Below are 20,259 nucleotides of genomic sequence, written 5' to 3'. Positions count from 1 at the left end.
AACTTGGTCAACAAGTTCAATGGTTAAATTAAACAGTAACTTGTCTGTTTTCGGAACAATGACTGTCAGATTGACTAAGATGGCTAATCTTTTCAACAAGGCTGCAATGTACCATCTACAGTACTGCACCGTTTGTTGTTTTGTATATTGAACACCATGGTGGTCATTTATCTAAACCTGCATTCTTGATGCAGGATCCATGATGTGAATGTGTGTGTGAGTGCAGATGCTGATGCAGAGGGGGATCCTTAGTGCATGTGTGTCCACTGTGACAGCATCCCCAGTGGGACAATTAAAAGGTGACAGTCCCATCAGGCCTTGCATCACTAAGGCACAGGCTCGGGTGACTGACTGAGAGCTGTGCCCCTAACTAAATACCTGTCAGTCTGATGTGCTCAGCCCTAACCTCTCTGGTACCTCCCTCCGAGCCCCACAATGCCACTCCTTGGCAGGCCTCTCACCTACCACAGCCAAACACGGCCCCCATTTAGACCTGGCCTCCCCTTTCCTTGGCTGGACCTTTGCAGCCCGTGGCGTGCCAGTAGGGCTCTAACGCAGCCTGAGGGTGTTGGTGATTGGCTGGGTTGTCAGAGTTGCTGTGGCCAGTGCATTCAGCAACTGTCCTATGGGATGGACTGGTGGCAGGCGCCTGGGTAGCGGAGCAGGATTGGATAATGGTGGGTGAAGTGGTGAGCAAGCTGGCTGAGGGTGGTGGAAAACTGCAAGAGCAGCACAAACCAAGCCTCCTCCCCCTCCGTCCCCCTTACAGCAGTCAGACACATCTTTACTCTAATTATACAGAGTGTTTTCCCCTGTATGCCAGCCTCTTGTGGGTTGCCTATTGTTCTTGGGCTAGAAAACCTCTGGGACTGAGCAGAATGCAGTCGTTTAACGACTTGTCTGTCTCCAGGGCCCTCTGTCTTTATGGGAAGAGAGTAGAAGCAATGTCGATCTCCTGCATTCGCTCTGGAGAGTAGAGAAATGTGGCCGACTTCATACTGCAGATTGAATTGCTGCATTTGCTCTATTCTTTCTTTGCAGAGACTGGAGGGAATTAATTCCATTGTTAATGCAGAGAGACCACTGGTACATTTCAGGAAAGTCCTTGCTTTTCAGATCTCTCATCTAAATTGTCTTGCTAATGCAGTAATTGGCTTTTTGAGCTAGTTCTTAACTTCCATTAATATTTGTTCTTTCTCTAATTGCCTATTTGTCCTTCTCAGCCATTCTACAGCATAGTTTGCGCCCTAGTCTGTGTTATGGTCTCAGTAAAGGGCGGTATTTCATGCACGTGTACACAACTGTACATACATGTGTGTGCGTTGGTGCCTGTGTGGGTGTGAACAGGTGTGTCATAATAGGGAACCATAATGTAGTTGTAGTAATACCTAAATTAATTAACTGTCTATAGATTAGTTCCCATTTCTACTGATTTATGATGTTGCAGCAAAAGTATTGTTTCGGTCAGTGATACAGTTTTACCTTTACATGGATTTATATTTATAGAGACACCATTTACATATCAATATTCCAATCATTATAATCTGTAGAATATTTATTTACTATTTATAATTTCACTGGTAACCGTATTATAAAAGCAATAAGGTACTCGAGGCAGTACATTATCATCAATAAAGTACGGGTTCCAGGGTGTTGTTACATTTAAATGTTAATGTAATGTAATTAGTGTTACCAAACTCTAGAGAGAAAAAAACAAGATAATGATTTCTGCAATTGTAATTGAAAAAAACTATTTTATGTACTTTTATGAACATATGTACCCATGATCAGTCAGCCAAAATATTACCATTTCAAAGGATGCAAGAGCAGTTATTGTATGTCTTAAAATGCACTTTGATAATTCTTCCATCCGGTGTTGCACAATACCTTATTCACCCCCCATTTTAGACTTCATAAAACATCTCCCTGAGAGGGAAATAAATCACACAAATAATAGATCTCTCACAACGGACTTTTGACAATAAAGCCCATTGATGCACGTTATTACCTCTGAAGACAAACGTTTACATTGCATTGTACAGTTTATGTTCAAAGACAGATGTACAGTACATGATGTTCACGCTGTGTACGACTTCTTCCCACAGAATTTCTTTACATCAATTAAGTGCAAAACCTTACAGTACAAAATGATGATGTTTCCCAGTGTGTCAGGTGACAATGGGGTGTGTAGTAGTCCAACAGAGAGTGTGTGCAGAATGGCTGAGTGTGAACGTCAACAGTAAATCAGGAACACCTCCATTGGTGGCAACTCTCACACTGTTCATGGACAAAAAGGTACACAGAGAGAGAGACAGAGACAAAGAGCAGAAATAAAGAGAGAGAGAGAGAGAGAGAGAGAGAGAGAGAGAGAGAAAGAAAGAAAGAAAGAAAGAAAGAAAAAATAATTGAAAGAAAGAAAAGGTGTGGTTCTTGTATGGGCAAAAAGAATCCACAGTGCTTTGTTCATTTCCCATTCTGCTCCCAGTCTGTAATGGCCTGTGTGCAGAGCGGCAGGCACAGCTGTTCTTCATGGGATCAGGGATAACAGTGTGCGACTACAGCTGACAGAGGCTCTCACTTGAGATATTAAACCAGAGTTTTCTGCAGCTCTTTCTCTTCCAAGCCCCCACTAAACTGACACTTCGCTATTTCTTACAGTACATGTAAGGTTATTTTTGTGCAAGGATGGAAAGTTTGAAAGTTGCAAAAACTTAAACAGTGAGTCCTTGCTGGAATTTTGTTTCCGATTGATAGCCTCTCCCTCCTTCTGTTACTTTGTTTGGATCTGTGGGAGAATGCCCTATGTAACAGTAGAATGTATCTATCACCATGAGCAGGGGATATTTGTTCTGTCAGCTCTTTGAAAGCAGACAAGCACACAGCAGGAAGGATCAAAGCTCCACAAAACTGGAATTTAAGTGGAAGTCAAAACAAAACATGTACGTTTGCCATTTTTCTGATGTTCAACAAAGGGAACAGATGACAAACAGAGAAAGAGGAAACATTACAAAAAGATAAGAGGTTGCGGGAAATTGTATAAAATGCATTATTGTACACGGTCTAGATAATTAGATGCAATGTTCCCAGGAATGTGCCAATATTAACATCATTGGTCATACTGACATTACTGTAATATTAATAAATCACAACATGTTGGTGTAATTGTGATCCCTTTTATAGAACAGAACATGCACTGAACATGTGCAGTATGTAGGTATGATCAAACCCGGAAATCTTTGGTTCAGAAGATTGCCAGCAAAAGTGGCAAGTGATCCCCCAATGAGCTAGAAACAAGCATTTTCCTACATCTGAGATAAAAGCCAAATGTATCCATTTACCAAATCCTTGGTAAATATGCTAATGTACAGAACATTGCATTTTCATTGTATCAATCCAACCAGCAACAGCCATACAGTATCAAGCTAAGGTTACCACTAATATCCTTCCTACAATACCCACTAACAAAGTCACCTCAAGTAACATATGGATATTGGCAAATGTATTTGTTTATGAATGTGTGTGTATGTGTGCAATGTATATTGGAGATGAAGAGATTGTACAGTATGTGAGAAAAAATAAGTATAAAGCAGATTTACAGTATATGATATCTACGCAGACTGTGAGAAGGACTTGAGGTGTCGAATCTAATTCCCATTAAAGCCATGCAGAGATTTACAGAGAGCTCTTAATTAGGGGTGACAGCTCTGACGGCTAAAGCGTGACAGAGAAGCTCCCAGAAGTCTTAGTCATCTCCTGTCTCCTGAGTGTCTGGCAGCCTGGCGCAGTCTGTCTGTCATTCCTTCCTTCCAGGATGCAATATTATGACCACAGCTTAGCTCCTGCATGTAGACCCTAAAATACTTCCATAGTAAAGCATGCAATTGGGCAATTTCTGGGCAATTTCTATCTGAAGCTAATAATGATACAAATAGTCTCAGCCCCCTCTACGTTCTAAAGATAATGAACACAATTGTATTCTTTCTCAGGGTTATTGTCTGGATGTATTGGGTTTATCGAACGACTCCCAGATTGCCTTATGTAGCACTTGACTCTCTACCCCAGGTCAGGTGTCTAAAGACTGCTCTGGGAAAAGATCGCTGATGATGGGGCCGATAAAAACTCATCACATACAGGGACTGGTGTGGAACGAAAGGCTAGAGTCTTAAACCATTAAATGTGTGAGACATAAAAATTCTATCAAAGAGTGTAAACCACATCATTGTGTGACATTAGCCTGTAGCACCCTGTAACCCATAATGATCCCATGAGTACCGGCAGCACACAATGCCTTCATTATTTCTTGAATAGTTTCCTGGAAGTGTTGGAGGAAACCTGTAATGGAAGAATACCATGTGAACAGATATCAAGGCTTCAATATTTGAGCTTAGCTCAGAGTAAAATTTTGATATTCATAACATCTGTGACATTGTATTTATCCGTCCCTTGAAGGTACAGACATTTAGAAAAACAGGAAAAATCGAACCTCCAGATTAGTGAACATTTTAGAATGTTCACTATTCACTACAGATTCATATTCTATGAAATGTCTGACAGAATGAACACACATTGGATTAAATAAACGATTAGCGGTTAGCTTTACCACTCTCAGAATAACCAAAATGTTTACCATATTTATTGGATGCAAATATTTATTGTTTCGTAAAAGAATATCCAACAGATGTCACTTTTTCTATGAAAGAACATTGGTCACTGTTATGACAGTTTGTGCTGTTTATTCAGAAATTAAAACTATTTACAACATACACACTGAAACAGAGGAACCAACAAAGGAGTTTCAGACAGACAAAAACTTCCCAGTGAGTTAATTAGAGACACAGCCGAGCTAAATAAATGGAAATGTATTCCTTTAGATTCTCTCTCTGCTTTTGTGCTCCTCTCTCCCGGGAGAGTTTGACAGAACGCTAATTCCTCATCTGATTTCTCCTCTTGCTACAGATGTAGCTCTCTCCTCACTGATCGCTTCTCCGTGGGGACCCAGCAGTTGTCAGTAATGAAGTAGATCACTGCAAGCTCTACAAATGGGTCACTTATTTCATGTCTGGTCTGTCCTGTCAGACTCCTAACCCTTCCTTTACACCCTCCATTCAGGACTATTTTTGTCACATTTCAGTCCCTAACAAGGAAGTGTGGGGAGAGATGCAGGGGTAGCTTCCATCATTAGTACTCCATTCAAACAACTCAATTGAGCAGTCGTCACTCAGGGGAGTCACAGGACTCAGAGAAGCCGTGCCTCTTCATTTATTCAATTTATCGATATAAAGAGTCTTCATTAAGAGACACTTGAAAATGTGTCATGGGGTCTCAGGTGGCCTTTAAGTGGAATTTTAAGCAGGCATGGAAGCTGAGGCAGTGTGACATGTGAGAGCTTCTTCCTCCTCGAGGGGCTGTTAAACCAATGTGTGGACCGCATGCAGCACGGCTTTGATGTTCCAGTGATGAGAGAACACACACAAACACACACGCACACTCGAGTCTTCATGGGGACGTGTGTATATAGTATGGCAGCTAGATATTTTATATGTGTATATCTCACTTAATGGCCTTTTCAATTATTTAACTGGGGTGGTCCTTTTGATCTATGCAAAGGAACCCACAACACGGAGCCATTGCCTGTCAATCACTTGCCTTTCAGTATACGCACACACACACATGTATACACACTCTTAGAAACGTATCTAGGCATATCAAAAAGGCTGGGCACAGCATGCCACACAGCCATATACATAATTGTTCATGTTATCCAGTATTATGAGGGATGTGGGTGTGAGTGTAGCATATCCATGTGATGTAGTATAACAGCATTGTCCAATTAAGTCCCAGAGTGAACAGTGATCAGAGCTGGCAGAGTGGTGTGGTTGAGCAGGTATGATCAAATATGCTGCCTCCATGGCCTCCACCCACGCACATGCTCTGAGAGGGATGGATCATCACACACAGAACATCTATATCAGGCATTAGAGCTCCTGTTTGAATTGATTGAGTAAATGGGAAAGAGGTCTCTGACAGCTCACAGAGAGAACATTGCCCTGTAAGGCCGAGGCTGTGGGAGGAATGTGTAGGAAAATGAAGAGAGGGGTATCGTGTTCAAACAGAGAAATGTTTTATGCAAAAGCAGTGTTGCCAGTCGACGGATAAAGTAATTTCATTTTTACGCATGATCTCCAGCCCCACAGACCAAGGAAATTGCATAGAAGGGAGAGAGAAGAGTCTTCTATGTTTCCATTTGACTGTGTGATTACCCCCTCTGACTGGTACCAGCAGAGATGGTTCCATAGAGGAAAAGGAGCTAACATGTTGGTTATGGGGGGGTGGCGAGGGAGGGGGGTCGGGGTTAGGGGAGTTGGGGGGGGGGGGGTCGTGTTTTTAATAACAGGCTTCAGTTCGGCGTTACAAATTCTGCCGCGGCCTACCATCAAATGCTACAGTGGAATCAGGCAGACGGATGTCTGTGTACAAACACACCACAGCTCAGATGGTGGTGCTCAGCCTCCAAGTTGTTTCATCTCCTTTCATAACCCCCAGGGTGGTCCCTTCTCCAATGCTTCCTTCTCTACAGCATCAGAAGTGTGCTGATCAATCACAATGAATTGATAAAGATCTGACACTTTTTGGTGGTTTTCCAGTCAAATGCACATGCTGCTGTACCATGCTACTGTGTGGTACCAACCCTTGAACCCTGCACAAAGCTGACAGCAGAAACAGTTTTCATTTGGCTTTAGTGAGCACTGCTTAGAAATGTTTTATTGGGGACATTATTTACTGCTGTGGCCTTGAAAAACTGACACATGAAAACTTGCCCCTTATCCTTTCTGGTGTGCTGTTCTGTATGTTTTATATCACAGTGACATTTCTGTGTGATCTTAGAAACACTGTTTATTTCTGTCTTTCCTGTCTTTCCAAAACTGATATGCAAGAATTTGCTTTCAGCGTGTGAGAACTGTGACATATGCTCGATCAGTCATCTGTCAGAAATAAAGATTATTTCTAGCCATGACTGAATGACGAATGAGACAAATGACATGTGAAGGCCTGCATTGCCAAAATTATTATCCATTTTTTATCTCATTATTTTTGTACTTTTGTTGCTCTCTCTCTTTCTCTGTGTCTCTCTCTTTCTCTGTGTCTCTCTCTGTCTCTGTGTCTCTCTCTGTCTCTGTCTTTGTCTCTCAGATTCGTTCAGACCAGGACCAGGACATCGGGATTCGTTACAGCATCACAGGAGCAGGGGCAGACCAGCCTCCCAGTGACATCTACAACATAGACCCTGTTCACGGCAAGATGTATGTCACCAGACCACTGGACAGAGAGGAGAGAGCCTCCTACCATGTAAGTACATCCCTCCTGTCCCTCACAAGTCTGTCTGCTCGTCTGTTTGTCTGTTTGTTGGGTAATAGTTATAATTTGACAGCTGTGGCAACACTACAGAACCGTGACAGAAGCTGAACATTCTGAGAACAGATTGTTCTGTTCCCTCTGAACTATCTCAATGGAACCAGGCTATTCTCTCTGAGTAATGCCAAGACCAGAAAGGAAAGGAAGATTGTCTTGACGAAGCACAGATTTCCACAGCCTCTCAAGCTGTCAATTACTGTAGATGTAGCTTTTCCTACAGACAAAGCGAGAGAGAGAGAGAGAGAGAGAGAGAGAGAGAGAGAGAGAGAGAGAGAGAGAGAGAGAGAGAGAGAGAGAGAGAAAGACTAAGATACACAAAGAGAGTTGAAGCGTTGAAGTTGCAATGTGATTGTCGGCGTTAATGAGCAGGGGCTCTATTATGTGTGTGTTTACACCACAAGGGGATCATATCACACCAGGAAGTGTTCCTTCCTCTCTCTGTCTGTCTACAGCTGCCTGAAGACAGAGACTCCGAAACAGGTCCCCCCCCCCCCATGGACTATAGCTGCACACTTAGTCTGACAGCTTTACAGCTATCACACATCTGTCCTTACCAACCCCCCACCTCTCACAGCCAAACCTTTGTCACGCGTGACTCCTCTGTACCGCACGAGTCACAGAGCAGTGGGATGTCATTTTATGACAAGCATGTGTCAGCTGGTACAATATTGCGTGAAAGTTAAAGTCAAGTATATATTTACATGGCAGGCATTTTACAGGACATTAAGTGTGTTACTACACGTCAACTTCTGGACTCCAACACAAACACACACTTTCACACATTCCTCTTGGCCATCATTTCTCTTTCATCTGATTCCTGAGTGCTTCCCGCGGTCCACTCAGTGCCACACGTGTGTGTGTCAGTCCAGTAGTCTGTCTCTTTGACAGTGGCTGACGGTGATGCCAGGCTGTACACCTGCTCCTGCACATCTCAACTGGGAGTGATCCATGCGGCCGTCAGCACCTGACAGCCTCTAAACCATTTTGAATGGACCGTGGCGCTAGATGCTTTTGCCAGTGATAAAGAGGTAGTCTGGGCGTGCCTGGGAGGCAGCAGACAAACCCCATCAACGTTTCGGAAGCGCTTGTTTTGACGGCGGTTGTGGAGTTGTCTCCCTGGCGGTTTTTGGGACCGTCCTTCTGCATGCTAATGACAGCTCAAATATACACATTAGCAGTCTATACATTTCTCATAGAGTCCTCCAGGCCCTCGGATTCCATTTCCGATGAAATTACATTACACACACTCTCCATCTCTTTCTCTCTCTCTTTCTTTCTCTCTCTCATTCCCTATCTCTCTCTCTCTCACACACACTAACCCTCTCCCCTCAGCATGCAGAGCCAACAGCTGAGAAAACAGATTGAACTTGTTTGTCTGTTGGTTTCTCTCTCTGTTTGTTTGTTGTGCTCTGGACTATGGCGATCCATCATCTAGGGATACATTTAGTGGCTGAAGTTAGGGGGTTTAATATGCTTCTGAGCTTGTGTGGGAACGGTGCATGCATGTGTCTATGTACGTCTGTGTGTGTCTGTGTGTGTGTGTGTGTCTGTCTGTGTGTGTGTGTGTCTGTGTGTATCTGTGTGGGGTACTAAAACATGGTACTGTGTGCAGCAAGCTCTCTAAATGACGGAAAGTATGGATGCTGTATCTGGGGGCTCCACTGTGCTGGTCAGACCTCCACTACAGTCCAGCTCATCGTCACTCAGTGAAAAGTGGAAACATTCAGCCCCAGTCTCTGGTCGATTGTGCAAGGCTATGACTGAGACAGTTCCTACTTCCTGGCTGTTTTGTTCAATAATTTTTTTCTCATTCCATGATGTTTTAAAAGAGATTATGCATTCCCTTTCAGTAGAAGGTCAGATCGCACATAAATTCTAGATCAAATATACTACTATTTAAACAGTCAACAGACTCCAGACATACACTTTGATACTGATGTGTGTGTGTGTGTGTGTGTGTGTGTGTGTGTGTGTGTGTGTGTGTGTGTGTGTTAACAGCTCAGAGCGCATGCTGTGGACATGAATGGGAACCAGGTGGAGAACCCCATTGACCTTTACATCTATGTCATTGATATGAATGACAACCGGCCAGAGTTCCAGAACCAGGTTTACAACGGCTCTGTCGCGGAGGGATCCAAACCAGGTAAGAGGAACTCAACACAGCCACATGGTCTGCATGAAGTCTGCATGATGCTAAGTATTAGCAGATCAGTTTGGATTATATACGTTTCAAAGGAGTCTGTGTAGCCTACATTGCTCAAATGGATTATTAAGAGATCACGCATTGTAGATTTGAACAGTGCAAGTGTTCAGGGAACAGTTGTGTGCAGTTTAAAGGCGAGATGAGTTTTGCACTTGCACTCAAGTCATGGTTGAAGTAATCTTGCACTCATGTCATGGTTGAAGGAACACTTGTTTAACAATGAGTCTCTGAGGAGAAATGTTAGATTTTATTGTGTCCAGACAATGTTGAACTGCGAAGTGAATCTCAAGAGTGCTGGTAAACACTGTGAGAAAGGAGAAAATGTGTGTCTGCGCGTCTGTTTGTGTGTGGTTTTTCCTCACCCGAGCGTGGATCTATTTTATACCGAGCATCTCTAATTAGCCAGACCAACTAGACAAATCCCGAGAGGCACTTCCTTCTCCTCTGTTTCTGAAAATGTAAAAAATATATAAATAAATCTAGGGAACAGAAGGACAAAGTTTGTTTTGGGGTTACAACAATGTCACAACGCTTTTGTGTTTTAGATAATGTAGGTTGAAAAGCTAATTGACTAGACTCATTAATAATTGCAGTCAAGAATGTGCACAAACCACAAAGAATTTCTGGGTCCTTCCCCTTTGTTCTCTTAGATGTGATGAAATTTAAGGAAGGAAAACACTATGTTAAAATACACTTGACTAATTGGCTGCTTGCGACAGTATGAGGATAGACTAAATTCCCTGTTTATTTCACATTGCATTGAGGAGTGGAAGTCCTAACCTGAATGGCCCACTACTGTTTGTATCATCAGTACTGTCGGCCCTTGCATGGTAAGGGGATGGAATGATTTAAATTCTAACAAGGCCATGTTCTGTATCTGTAAGACCCACATTTTCAAAGGTCCCTATCTTGTTACTGCTAATGAAACAAGAACCAGAAAAATCTCAGTTCTCACATGACCTACGGTGTGGGTAAAAGAGGCATTACTGGGTATTTAATTACTCAAAAGCCAGTGGGACTGTGTTCATATGGGTGAAATAAATATTTGGTGTGTCATTCCCTGAGCCAATTACAATTTCTCACACGTGGTAAATAAAAAGGAGGCTTCGAAAGAGTTAGCTAGTCCTAGCATTTAATAACACCATTACACTTATCTTACCAAAAAGCCTGCTTGTCCCTGTACTGACCGCATTAGTGAAGTGCCCAAAGCATTTCCAGAAATTATTGGGTAGCTAAACAAAAATACAAAGCCATTGTCAATTATGAATTTCTAAATAATTGACTGTGAATTCAGTGAATAAAAACATTTATACATTTTTCTGTGATCAATGACTGCCTAAACCATAAGCCAACAATGCCTACAAATCTACATTTGACCACAAACGTTGTGCTGGGATGATGCGATATCATAATATATAATAGGGAGTCAGGTGGCTGAGAGGTGAGGGAATCGGGCTAGTAATCCGAAGGTTGCCAGTTCGGCCAGTTCCTGGCCATGCCAACTGACGTTGTGTCCTTGGGCAAGGCACTTCACCCTACTTGCCTCGGGGGAATGTCCCTGTACTTACTGTAAGTCGCTCTGGATAAGAGCGTCTGCTAAATGACTAAATGTAAATGTAATACATAAATAACATAATATGTTAATGACTGGAAAGAAATAAACTCTGCTTGGGGAGTGGCATTAACGTGAAGTGCATTTACACATTTAATTAAATGTATTTTTGCTGGTAAATATATAAATTGTTTGTTTTCTAAAATGTAAACTGTACTAATGTGCGAATAACAACTCTCAACGCCCCCTTCGGATACTTCCACAACCTGCTCCCACTGTGTGGCAAACTATGCAAACTGAGATGTCAAAAATAAAAAAAGAATGCATAGATTTGTTTGAAAATACCCTGTCAAGATAGAGCTGAAAGTGTCCTTGTAGAACTTGTTCAATCCACTCATGGATGAAAGCATCCACAGAGGGAGACCTAGAGGGAGCTGGCCTTATCACCATCACCAGATGCAACGCTGGGTATCAAATCAATCTATCAGCACCACTCAGTTGAACATGACATGTTTGCTGTTCACTGCTGCAGGCCTACACCCATCAGGACACACAAGGAGCACCTAATTCAATTTGATTGGTCTTAAATGTATGAACTCTCACAATTATAATACGGACAGACTAATCCAATCTGATCTAATTCATGTCTTACTGACATCAGATGAGGAACTAATTCAATTTCATAGGGAGTCATGACCCGGGTTTTCTGGGAGGAATTCCCTGGAAAATCCATCTGTCAAAGAGCATGGTTGATGAACCTATTTCAGACCATGAAACAAAATAAACGCTGACAGCACACCATTTATTTAGGATTTAGACATTATAAAAACCTATTGTAAAAATAGGTTGTGCTCCATTATAAAACAGATTAGGATTAGAGAGTGTTAAAGTATCTACCCCAAGTGTACAGTATTCTCTGGAATGTTCAACCTTACTTTTTCTTTTGTACTTGATCCTTTTTCTTCTATACCCCTTTCAAAAGACATAGAAAGATCAAAACAGCCGACTGAGTGATTTCTCAAACACTCAGTTTGGGGGATTTAAGAGTTTCTGTTGCCTCCTGGCTTGGGGGGCTAATTAGAACCAGACATGTACCACTCAGGAGGAGAGGGATGGAGCCACAAAGGGGCTCAGCAACACAAGGATGTCTCAATCAGTGTAATGGACCCTGAGGGTGTGAACTATCCATTCTGGGCTGTGAGGACCATGGAACTGATGGAGTTAGATCTCTCAGAACTATCATGTAGTGGGAGCAACTAGCCATAGATAGAGATGGACTTGTGTTTGGCAAAATTCCTCTCTGACTGTGGACAGCCACCTGAAAGTCAAAATGATCTATCTCTGCATGTACATGTAGATGCTGCACCTGCTTATGTTTATGACTTGATTAAAGATACTTTGGAGAATACAGGTTAGATCTTGTCGGCATTAGCCGTCTTGCTTGTGGAAAGTGTAGGGCAAGTGGAAGACAGCCATGTTTGTTACACAAGTGATAAGAACATCTTAGTCTTTTGGGGAGTTGTTGAAATTGACAGTTGAAAGTAAAAAAAACAATACATGTGAAAATAGAAACCATATAGAAAACATACATTACGCACTTACTTTCGTTTTCGAAGTGTGTTGCAACGGCATGCTGTAAGATACTCGTGCATTGCTTGGTATCATTGTTCCCGTATCAAGTGTGGCATATATTCCAGTGCGGTTTATTATTTACAAACACAAAGCTCCCATTCTGTTGGGGTGCGGTTTATATAAAATGCGGCTTATTGTCCGAAAAAATACGGTAATCAACATTAAATAGTTTAAGGAGTTGCCTTCAAAGTAACTGGAGTACAGACGTGCATCCTCCGGTTTCACCTCCAGGAAATGCCCATGTTAGTTACATGTTCTAAATCTTAGTGGGGTCATTTAAAGACCTCAGACTGCGCTGAGGTGTGAACGCTGTCAGATTTGAGGGCCATTTTCTGCTACCTTGTTTTGATTGTTTCCCTGTGGGGCTCTGCAGGGTTGTGCATGAGGAGTGGGTGGAGTTGAAGTACCATCTGTTTGAAGTCCTCCGAGGGCCCACAGTGCCATTAGAGTCAGCTCTGTCCCCTTTGTCACTGTGTCCCCATGAGACACTGTGTGGCTGCCACCCCTCCCCCTCCCTCCCTCCCTCCCTGCCTCCCTCCCTGCCTCCCTCCCTGCCTCCCTCCCTCCGTCCCTGCCTCCCTCCCTCCCTCCCTCCCTCCTTCCCTCCCTGCCTGCCTGCCTGCCTGCCTGCCTGCCTGCCTGCCTGCCTGCCTCCCTCCCTCCCTCCCTCCCTCCCTCCCTCCCTCCCTCCCTCCCTCCCTGCCTGCCTGCCTGCCTGCCTGCCTGCCTGCCTGCCTGCCTGCCTGCCTGCCTGCCTGCCTGCCTGCCTGCCTCCCTCCCTCCCTCCCTCCCTCCCTCCCTGCCTGCCTGCCTGCCTGCCTGCCTGCCTGCCTCCCTCCCTCCCTCCCTCCCTCCCTCCCTCCCTGCCTCCCGCCCTGCCTCCCTCCTATCTCACCTCAGTCCTCTACTAATTCAAATCTTCAATCCCTATCCTCTTTTCTCAAACAACAGCTATCATCTTTCTGTACCCTCCTTTGCTGGACATTTTCCCGCTTTTTCTCCTTGAGTGCCACCCTCAACACTTCCTTTTGCCTTTCTTTTTAGTGCTCTTGGTCTGCCCTTTGTTGCCTCTATTCTTCCCACCTTCCCCTTTTGTCCCTGCCCATGTATTCTCATACAATCTTTCCACATCAGTGTTTGCATTTCGGTTTCCATCTGTCCTCCTCCACTCCTCTTCTCACCTCTCCTCCCCTCACCTTCTTGCTCCCTGTCGCTTGCAATTGGAAGGCAGGTGTGAATCATAAATGTTTAGGTTCTAGAATCTAGATAAACCCCATTGGTAAGCTCAACTCCCCCAGGTGTCTATGTGACCAAATGGCAAACATGCCTGCTTGCTGCCATTGAAATGTTCAGCTCCATTGGTTTTTGGTGGAAAAGCAATTAGGATTTTGAATCCGTTTTCAAATTAAAAAGGAATTAAATGGGCTCAGAGGTTAACCCTTTCAGGCATGGGCACCTTCCTGGACCAAGAGCAGCCTAAGCGTATTAGGAATTCCTCTTATTGAAATTAAAGGTGGCAGAGTTGACACACGATTCACCACATCACGTCTCTTTTTCCCCTGACGCTTTGAAAGGTTGTTCAAATATTAACACTCTCCTCTGGAATAGAGGTAATTGTTTTTCTTCTCTCTCTCTCCATCTTTTTTTCTGTCCTTGGGCAAAGTGACAAATCCTTCTTTGAAACTTAATGAAGTTTGAAATAGAATTCTCAGCTACAATTATCCCATCGATGCGGGCTGTCATGGGAATGATGGTGCAATCTCTGCCCAATTATGAGAGGCAGCCGAAGAGACACCTGTAACCACATAGACCCACAGGGTGTCTCTGTTACTGCCCATCTCCAATTCAATATGTTTCTACTTAATGTAGAAACATACAAAACAGAAACTATGAGTCTGTACTTCAGGGCCAGGGTAGAGCCTCAAATTTGTAGTGAGCCACATTCTTAACTCACTGCCTCATGACACCCTTGCCTCTAACTGCTTCCCACTCTCCTGTCTCTCACCTCTCATAAAGTTATTTTCTACCTCCCCTCAAAAGCAGTGTCCCTCAACCGCCTGCTCCGTCCTCCAGTGGCATGTCTGTGCTCCAGGCTCCTCTCTCCTCCCCTGTCCCTGTAAACTGACAATAGCTGCTCTCCTCCAGCAGCCCTCCCAGCAGCCTCTAAATGGCCGCCTGATGGAGAGTGACATTTTCCCTGCACCAGGGAAAGGAACAAGGTGATCTCTCCTTTTCCTGCACAGAGTGCTCCTAATTGCCTGGTCACATTTGTGAGCCTGGCTGACAATCTCTTACAAATCAATAATTCTGCTCAGGGAGATGGTGACACAGCCTCTCACCATGCGCACACACACACACACACACACAACCACCCTTTACACAGACGCAGACACACTCACGGACGCACACACATACGACCATCTTAAATGGCTGCGTTTACCCATGTTACCGAGACAAATAGCTGGAGAGCAGGAGAGCATTAAGGGCAGCAGTGTAGCAGCTGAAGGGCTGAAATAATGGATGGTGGATATGGCAGAAGATGCGGTGGCGCTCATTACTAAATGGACTGGGAGAGAGAACAGAGGTCAGGCAGGGAAGAGCAGAGCAGAGCGGGCAGGGTTCAGGGCTCTGTCAGAGAGCTTGTGTCGTGTGCTCATGTTGCTCTTTCAGTGAGTCTCTGTAGCGGCGCACAGATGTAATGGATGCACATTTGAAAATGTTGAAACGCCCGTGGGTTCATGTGAAACCTCCGGAACGATGGGATTTTCACGTCTCTTCCTTGGGCTTGACCGGATCCCAAGCCCCGGCGTGGCTGTTTGCAGCAACATACTGGATGTTCAATGTGGTACACTGGGGTTTGCACATGCGTTGGTGTGTGCCTGTGCATGTGAAAACACCTCTCCATGTTTTAAGTATAAAAGGACTAACGATGTGGACCTACCTCCTGTGCCTTGGCAGGCTCAATACTAACGATGTGGCCCTACCTCCTGTGCCTTGGTAGGCTCAATACTAATGATGTGGCCCTACCTCCTGTGCCTTGGCAGGCTCAATACTAACGATGTGACCCTACCTCCTGTGCCTTGGTAGGCTCAATACTAACGATGTGACCCTACCTCCTGTGCCTTGGTAGGCTCAATACTAACGATGTGACCCTACCTCCTGTGCCTTGGTAGGCTCAATACTAACGATGTGACCCTACCTCCTGTGCCTTGGTAGGCTCAATACTAACGATGTGACCCTACCTCCTGTGCCTTGGTAGGCTCAATACTAACGATGTGGCCCTACCTCCTGTGCCTTGGCAGGCTCAATACTAACTATGTGGCCCTACCTCCTGTGCCTTGGCAGGCTCGTCAGTGATGCAGGTCACAGCCAACGACTCTGACGACTACACCACGGCTAACGGGATGGTGCGCTACAGGATCCTGTCCCAGACGCCCCACACCCCCATCCCCAACATGTTCACCATCAACAGTGAGACCGGTGAAATCGTAACCGTGGCAGCGGGCCTGGACAGAGAGGTAAGTGTCATAGCGAGGAGGACTGCCCTCACATGTCATCAAACGGTTCTGATCGCACACTTCGAACTGCCATTTCCATTGGGATGCATTCATTTCGCTGAAGCTTTGATCCATTGCAATTATACCATCCTAGAATCATTCTAATGGTCTGTGGATATTCTTTACAATGTTCTGAAACTAATCCAGTCTTCCACCAGGGGAATTGTGAGGTTTTGTGGTTCAATGTGTCACTTCTCTTGGAAGTGGACGCCAGCTCCAAACACCTTAAATTAATTGTTTTTCCTCAACCCTAGAGTTAGCTGCAAAGTCCCAACACAAATACAAACACAGTTACTCTCATCATGGGAATACTTCCTATTTCATTCCACTGTCATTTACATTTCACCTCCTACAGGGACCCATTTTATTGCTAATGAAATAGGCTACAAAAGGTCATTTCTGTTTATCCCAGAATGCATCAGTAAGCTGCTAACAGTTTTTCATTAGTCAAATCGGCCTGCAGAATTTCTGTGTATACACAGACGCTGCTTTTGAGTTCCAAAACCCCTGTGTAGCCAAGTCAATCTACTAAAAGATTGTAAAAGACTGCCCAACATATTTTCGTACCTGCTGAATACTAGTCACAATCATGTTGCTCTTGAATAAAGTGAACAAACACACAGCAGGTAAACAGAATACGTTGAATGGAGGGAACTTTATATATTTCTCTTCCAGTACATTTTGTAGAGTGTTATGTTTGGAGCCTTGACAAGATACTAGGTAATGCAGGCCAGCACAGTGTTCCCGTTTGGAGAAGGTAGCCCCAGCAGCTGAACAGACTGAAGTAAACCTCATTAATCTAGACCCAGCAGTAGGCCAGTCCCTCCCCCACCTGTCCATGGTCCTCCCTCAAAAACTGGGGCACACCTGGGTGTTCACCCACCTGCAGTCAAGGTCACCCACACACCAACACACACACACACACACATAGTATGCACAATGCACATAATGCACAGGACTACATATGCTACAGTAAACAGTTGCATAGCAAATTAATTTACTTCATCAGTGAAGCTGATGTCTAATTGGAATGTAGTCATCAGGGGGTAAAGGAGGTGCCCCTCCTGCCTGACACACAGGAGGGGGTCAGAAGGACCACTACAGAGTCACTCAGCACTGATCACTCCCGAATACCAATTAGCCTCCCCGACCCCTTGACCCCAAAGGGCTGACCTCACCTATCTACTCCCTTGAACCCAATGTTCCTACATGTTTCAGCAAACAGGTGAACATGCAGGGCTAAGCTGTCTGTGTTGTCAGCTGTGCTCCCTAGACACATACACACATATATTTACTGCTGGCACAAAATGTAGCAGGTAGCAAAAAAGAGGCAAATTCATGAAGAAATCCCTTCCTGGTTGGGACAGAAAAGAGACTGCCCAAGATTGGGCTTGATTGTGTGTGACTGCTAGCAATGAGTGTGAAGGGTGTGTAAGAGCCTTGTCCTCAGGTGGCTGGGTATGGCACAGCTGGCATGGGCGGTTTCCATGGCCTCTCTCCCTGGCTGGACTGGCAGTTAAGTTGTTTCTCATTACCCGAGGATGCAGCCCTCCTGGGGCCTTGATGGGCATGGCTAGGCTTGGTGCTATGTTCCAGCTTGTGCCATCTGTGGTTTAAACTGTCTTTGTCTGCTGAGGCCCACTTGCTGGACAACATAGAGTCTCTGAGCACCCACAGACTGTCCCTCCAGGTACCTGTGGTTGCCTGGCACAGCATCCGGTACCACGCCCACCAGGGAGCCGCAGGGAAATTGACCCGATGTTGATGTGTTTGTTTAGTTGTTAGTTGTTTTGTGTTTTCCTATATATGGTTCTAGGCTTTGAGGCACTGTGTAAACAGTGGAGGGAGGGAGGGAGGGAGGGAGGGAGGGAGGGAGGGAGGGAGGGAGGGAGGGAGGGAGGGAGGGAGGGAGGGAGGGAGGGAGGGAGGGAGGGAGGGAGTCTTCTTGGGATGCATGTGAGTGTCTGGCTGTTTGAGGAAAATTGTAAGCGACAGGGTAATCACTGTGGTCAGTATGAGACTGACAGGCCGGAACACAAACGACAGAACAAATATGGAAAGTGCTAGTTCACTATAGCATTCACACTCTGCATCTTTCTCACGTTCTGTCTGGCTTTGTCTAATACACAAACAAAACCAGAAAACATGAATGCTCTGGTCCAATTAATTCCAAATCACAAATGTTTGTGGACAAAATCTTTTCATTTTGTGGTCAGGGACTGCCTGGCCCTTTTTGCTTCCAATGGCACAATCTTCTGCAAACAAGCATGCTTGGTCCCGCATTCCAAATTGCAACCATTGGACAGCTATTTTAGCAGTGTCTGTCCTTTCAGCTAGAACAGTGGGGCCTTTTTCTCTTTCTCAACTGTCTCGGGGGAGGTAACCCACCTCATTTGGTCTTTCTGAAACGGATCTCAATGTACAGCTCTGGAACTGAGTGTGAAGGTGCTCCTCTGGCCCCGGATGCCTTTCAGGCCCTCAGATAAAAGTCTGTGGTCTTTGGGTTGTGGGAAAATTGGTGCTGTTGTTCTGTCCTGAGAGGGTTTCCTTCTTCTCTGTGCTGGGCTCTAATCTTCCAAAGAGAGGTCAGCTCAGCACAGCTACAGAACTCATTAGAGACTCCTTTACCGGCTTGTTAGGACGAGGCTGTCCATGCAAGTTGGTGCTTGCGTTCTCGCTCGGCGGAGCATGATTCAGTGTGTGTGCAGTAGATGGGACATAAACTCACAACTACACTCATGTGAGAAATGAAGTGCTTCGGGGCTGGACGCCTCATTTCCCCTACCGTGTAAGAGTGACACCTGGCGTTATGCTCTCCTCCCCTCTTCATACAGCCCCCCCCACACACACACACATACACACAGACACAGACACACAACATCCTCTGAAATGGCTGGACCTCAGTTAAGTATTCAAGAGAGGGACATATTAATGGTTGGCTCTATTTACTGCAGTACTCTGAGATGAGTATTGATATTTCATTCTAGATCTAATAAAGGGAAGCCTGCATTGAGTTTTCAATAATATAGCTTGTCAGGGACATATTAACTTGAACATACATTCATAATGTCCCTGCAATTGACCTGAAGTGACTTTCCCTGAGTCCAAGTACTTTGCTTCTATGGTCCATCTGATATGACTGAGCAGAGATGGATAGAAAGGGAGGCAGGAAGAGAAAGTCTTTAGTTGACCCTGATCGGGGGTTGACTTGGGGGAAAGTGAGGATGACCAACATCCTGTGCTGACCCCCAGGATGTTACCTGGCGAGGTCCGCAGTGCAAACACCCATCCAGTGACGGCAGGGTTTGTAGATGGTTTGTAGATGGTTTGTAGATGGTTTGTAGATGGTTTGTAGATGGTTTGTAGATGGTTTGTAGATGGTTTGTAGAAGCCATTTTGTGCTGAATACAACAGCAGACTCTCCACTCTACACACTGACCTGTCCTTGACGGCCAGGCTGCGCTCCAACACAATGGAGGGTTTAGCCAAATGGATTAATGGAAGCATAGAGAAGCAGAGAGGCTCTGAGAGGCTTAGGCAGAGAGAGAGAGAGAGAGAGAGAGAGAGAGAGAGAGAGAGAGAGAGAGAGAGAGAGAGAGAGAGAGAGAGAGAGAGAGAGAGAGAGAGAGAGAGAGAAAAGGGGTGGAGGAAGAAAGAGCTAGAACTGTTTGGCCGGGCTCAGGCTGGAGGTGGCCGGGGACATGTTGAACTTTCAGCACCATGGACAGCACCAAACTGAGATCATGTGGACAGCATAACCCTATGTGGGTACAAATAGACACACCCATGCAGTCTACATTTTCCAAGTTCAGATGTATAATTTTTGGGGGCGAGTATGCCACCTATAAACATGGTTTGTTTGCACACTATAAGGAGAACAAAAAGCAGCTTGAATGTTTCTT

The 20,259-nt window shown here is 44.8% G+C and overlaps 1 protein-coding gene across 1 annotated transcript in view; it reads left to right on the top strand.

Annotated features, from left to right (window-relative positions):
• Window positions 1-20,259, top strand: part of cdh4 (cadherin 4, type 1, R-cadherin (retinal)) — a 116,015-nt gene that overhangs the window by 85,704 nt on the left and 10,052 nt on the right. Inside the window, exons 6-8 of the mRNA XM_067233986.1 lie at window positions 7,192-7,347; window positions 9,412-9,556; window positions 16,146-16,318. Coding sequence (XP_067090087.1) covers window positions 7,192-7,347; window positions 9,412-9,556; window positions 16,146-16,318 — 474 coding nt within the window. The remainder of the gene's footprint in view (window positions 1-7,191; window positions 7,348-9,411; window positions 9,557-16,145; window positions 16,319-20,259) is intronic.

This window comes from Osmerus mordax, chromosome 1 (assembly GCF_038355195.1).
Source record: "Osmerus mordax isolate fOsmMor3 chromosome 1, fOsmMor3.pri, whole genome shotgun sequence".
Classification (NCBI taxonomy): Eukaryota; Metazoa; Chordata; class Actinopteri; order Osmeriformes; family Osmeridae; genus Osmerus; species Osmerus mordax.
This window is presented reverse-complemented; position numbering and strand designations above follow the sequence as displayed.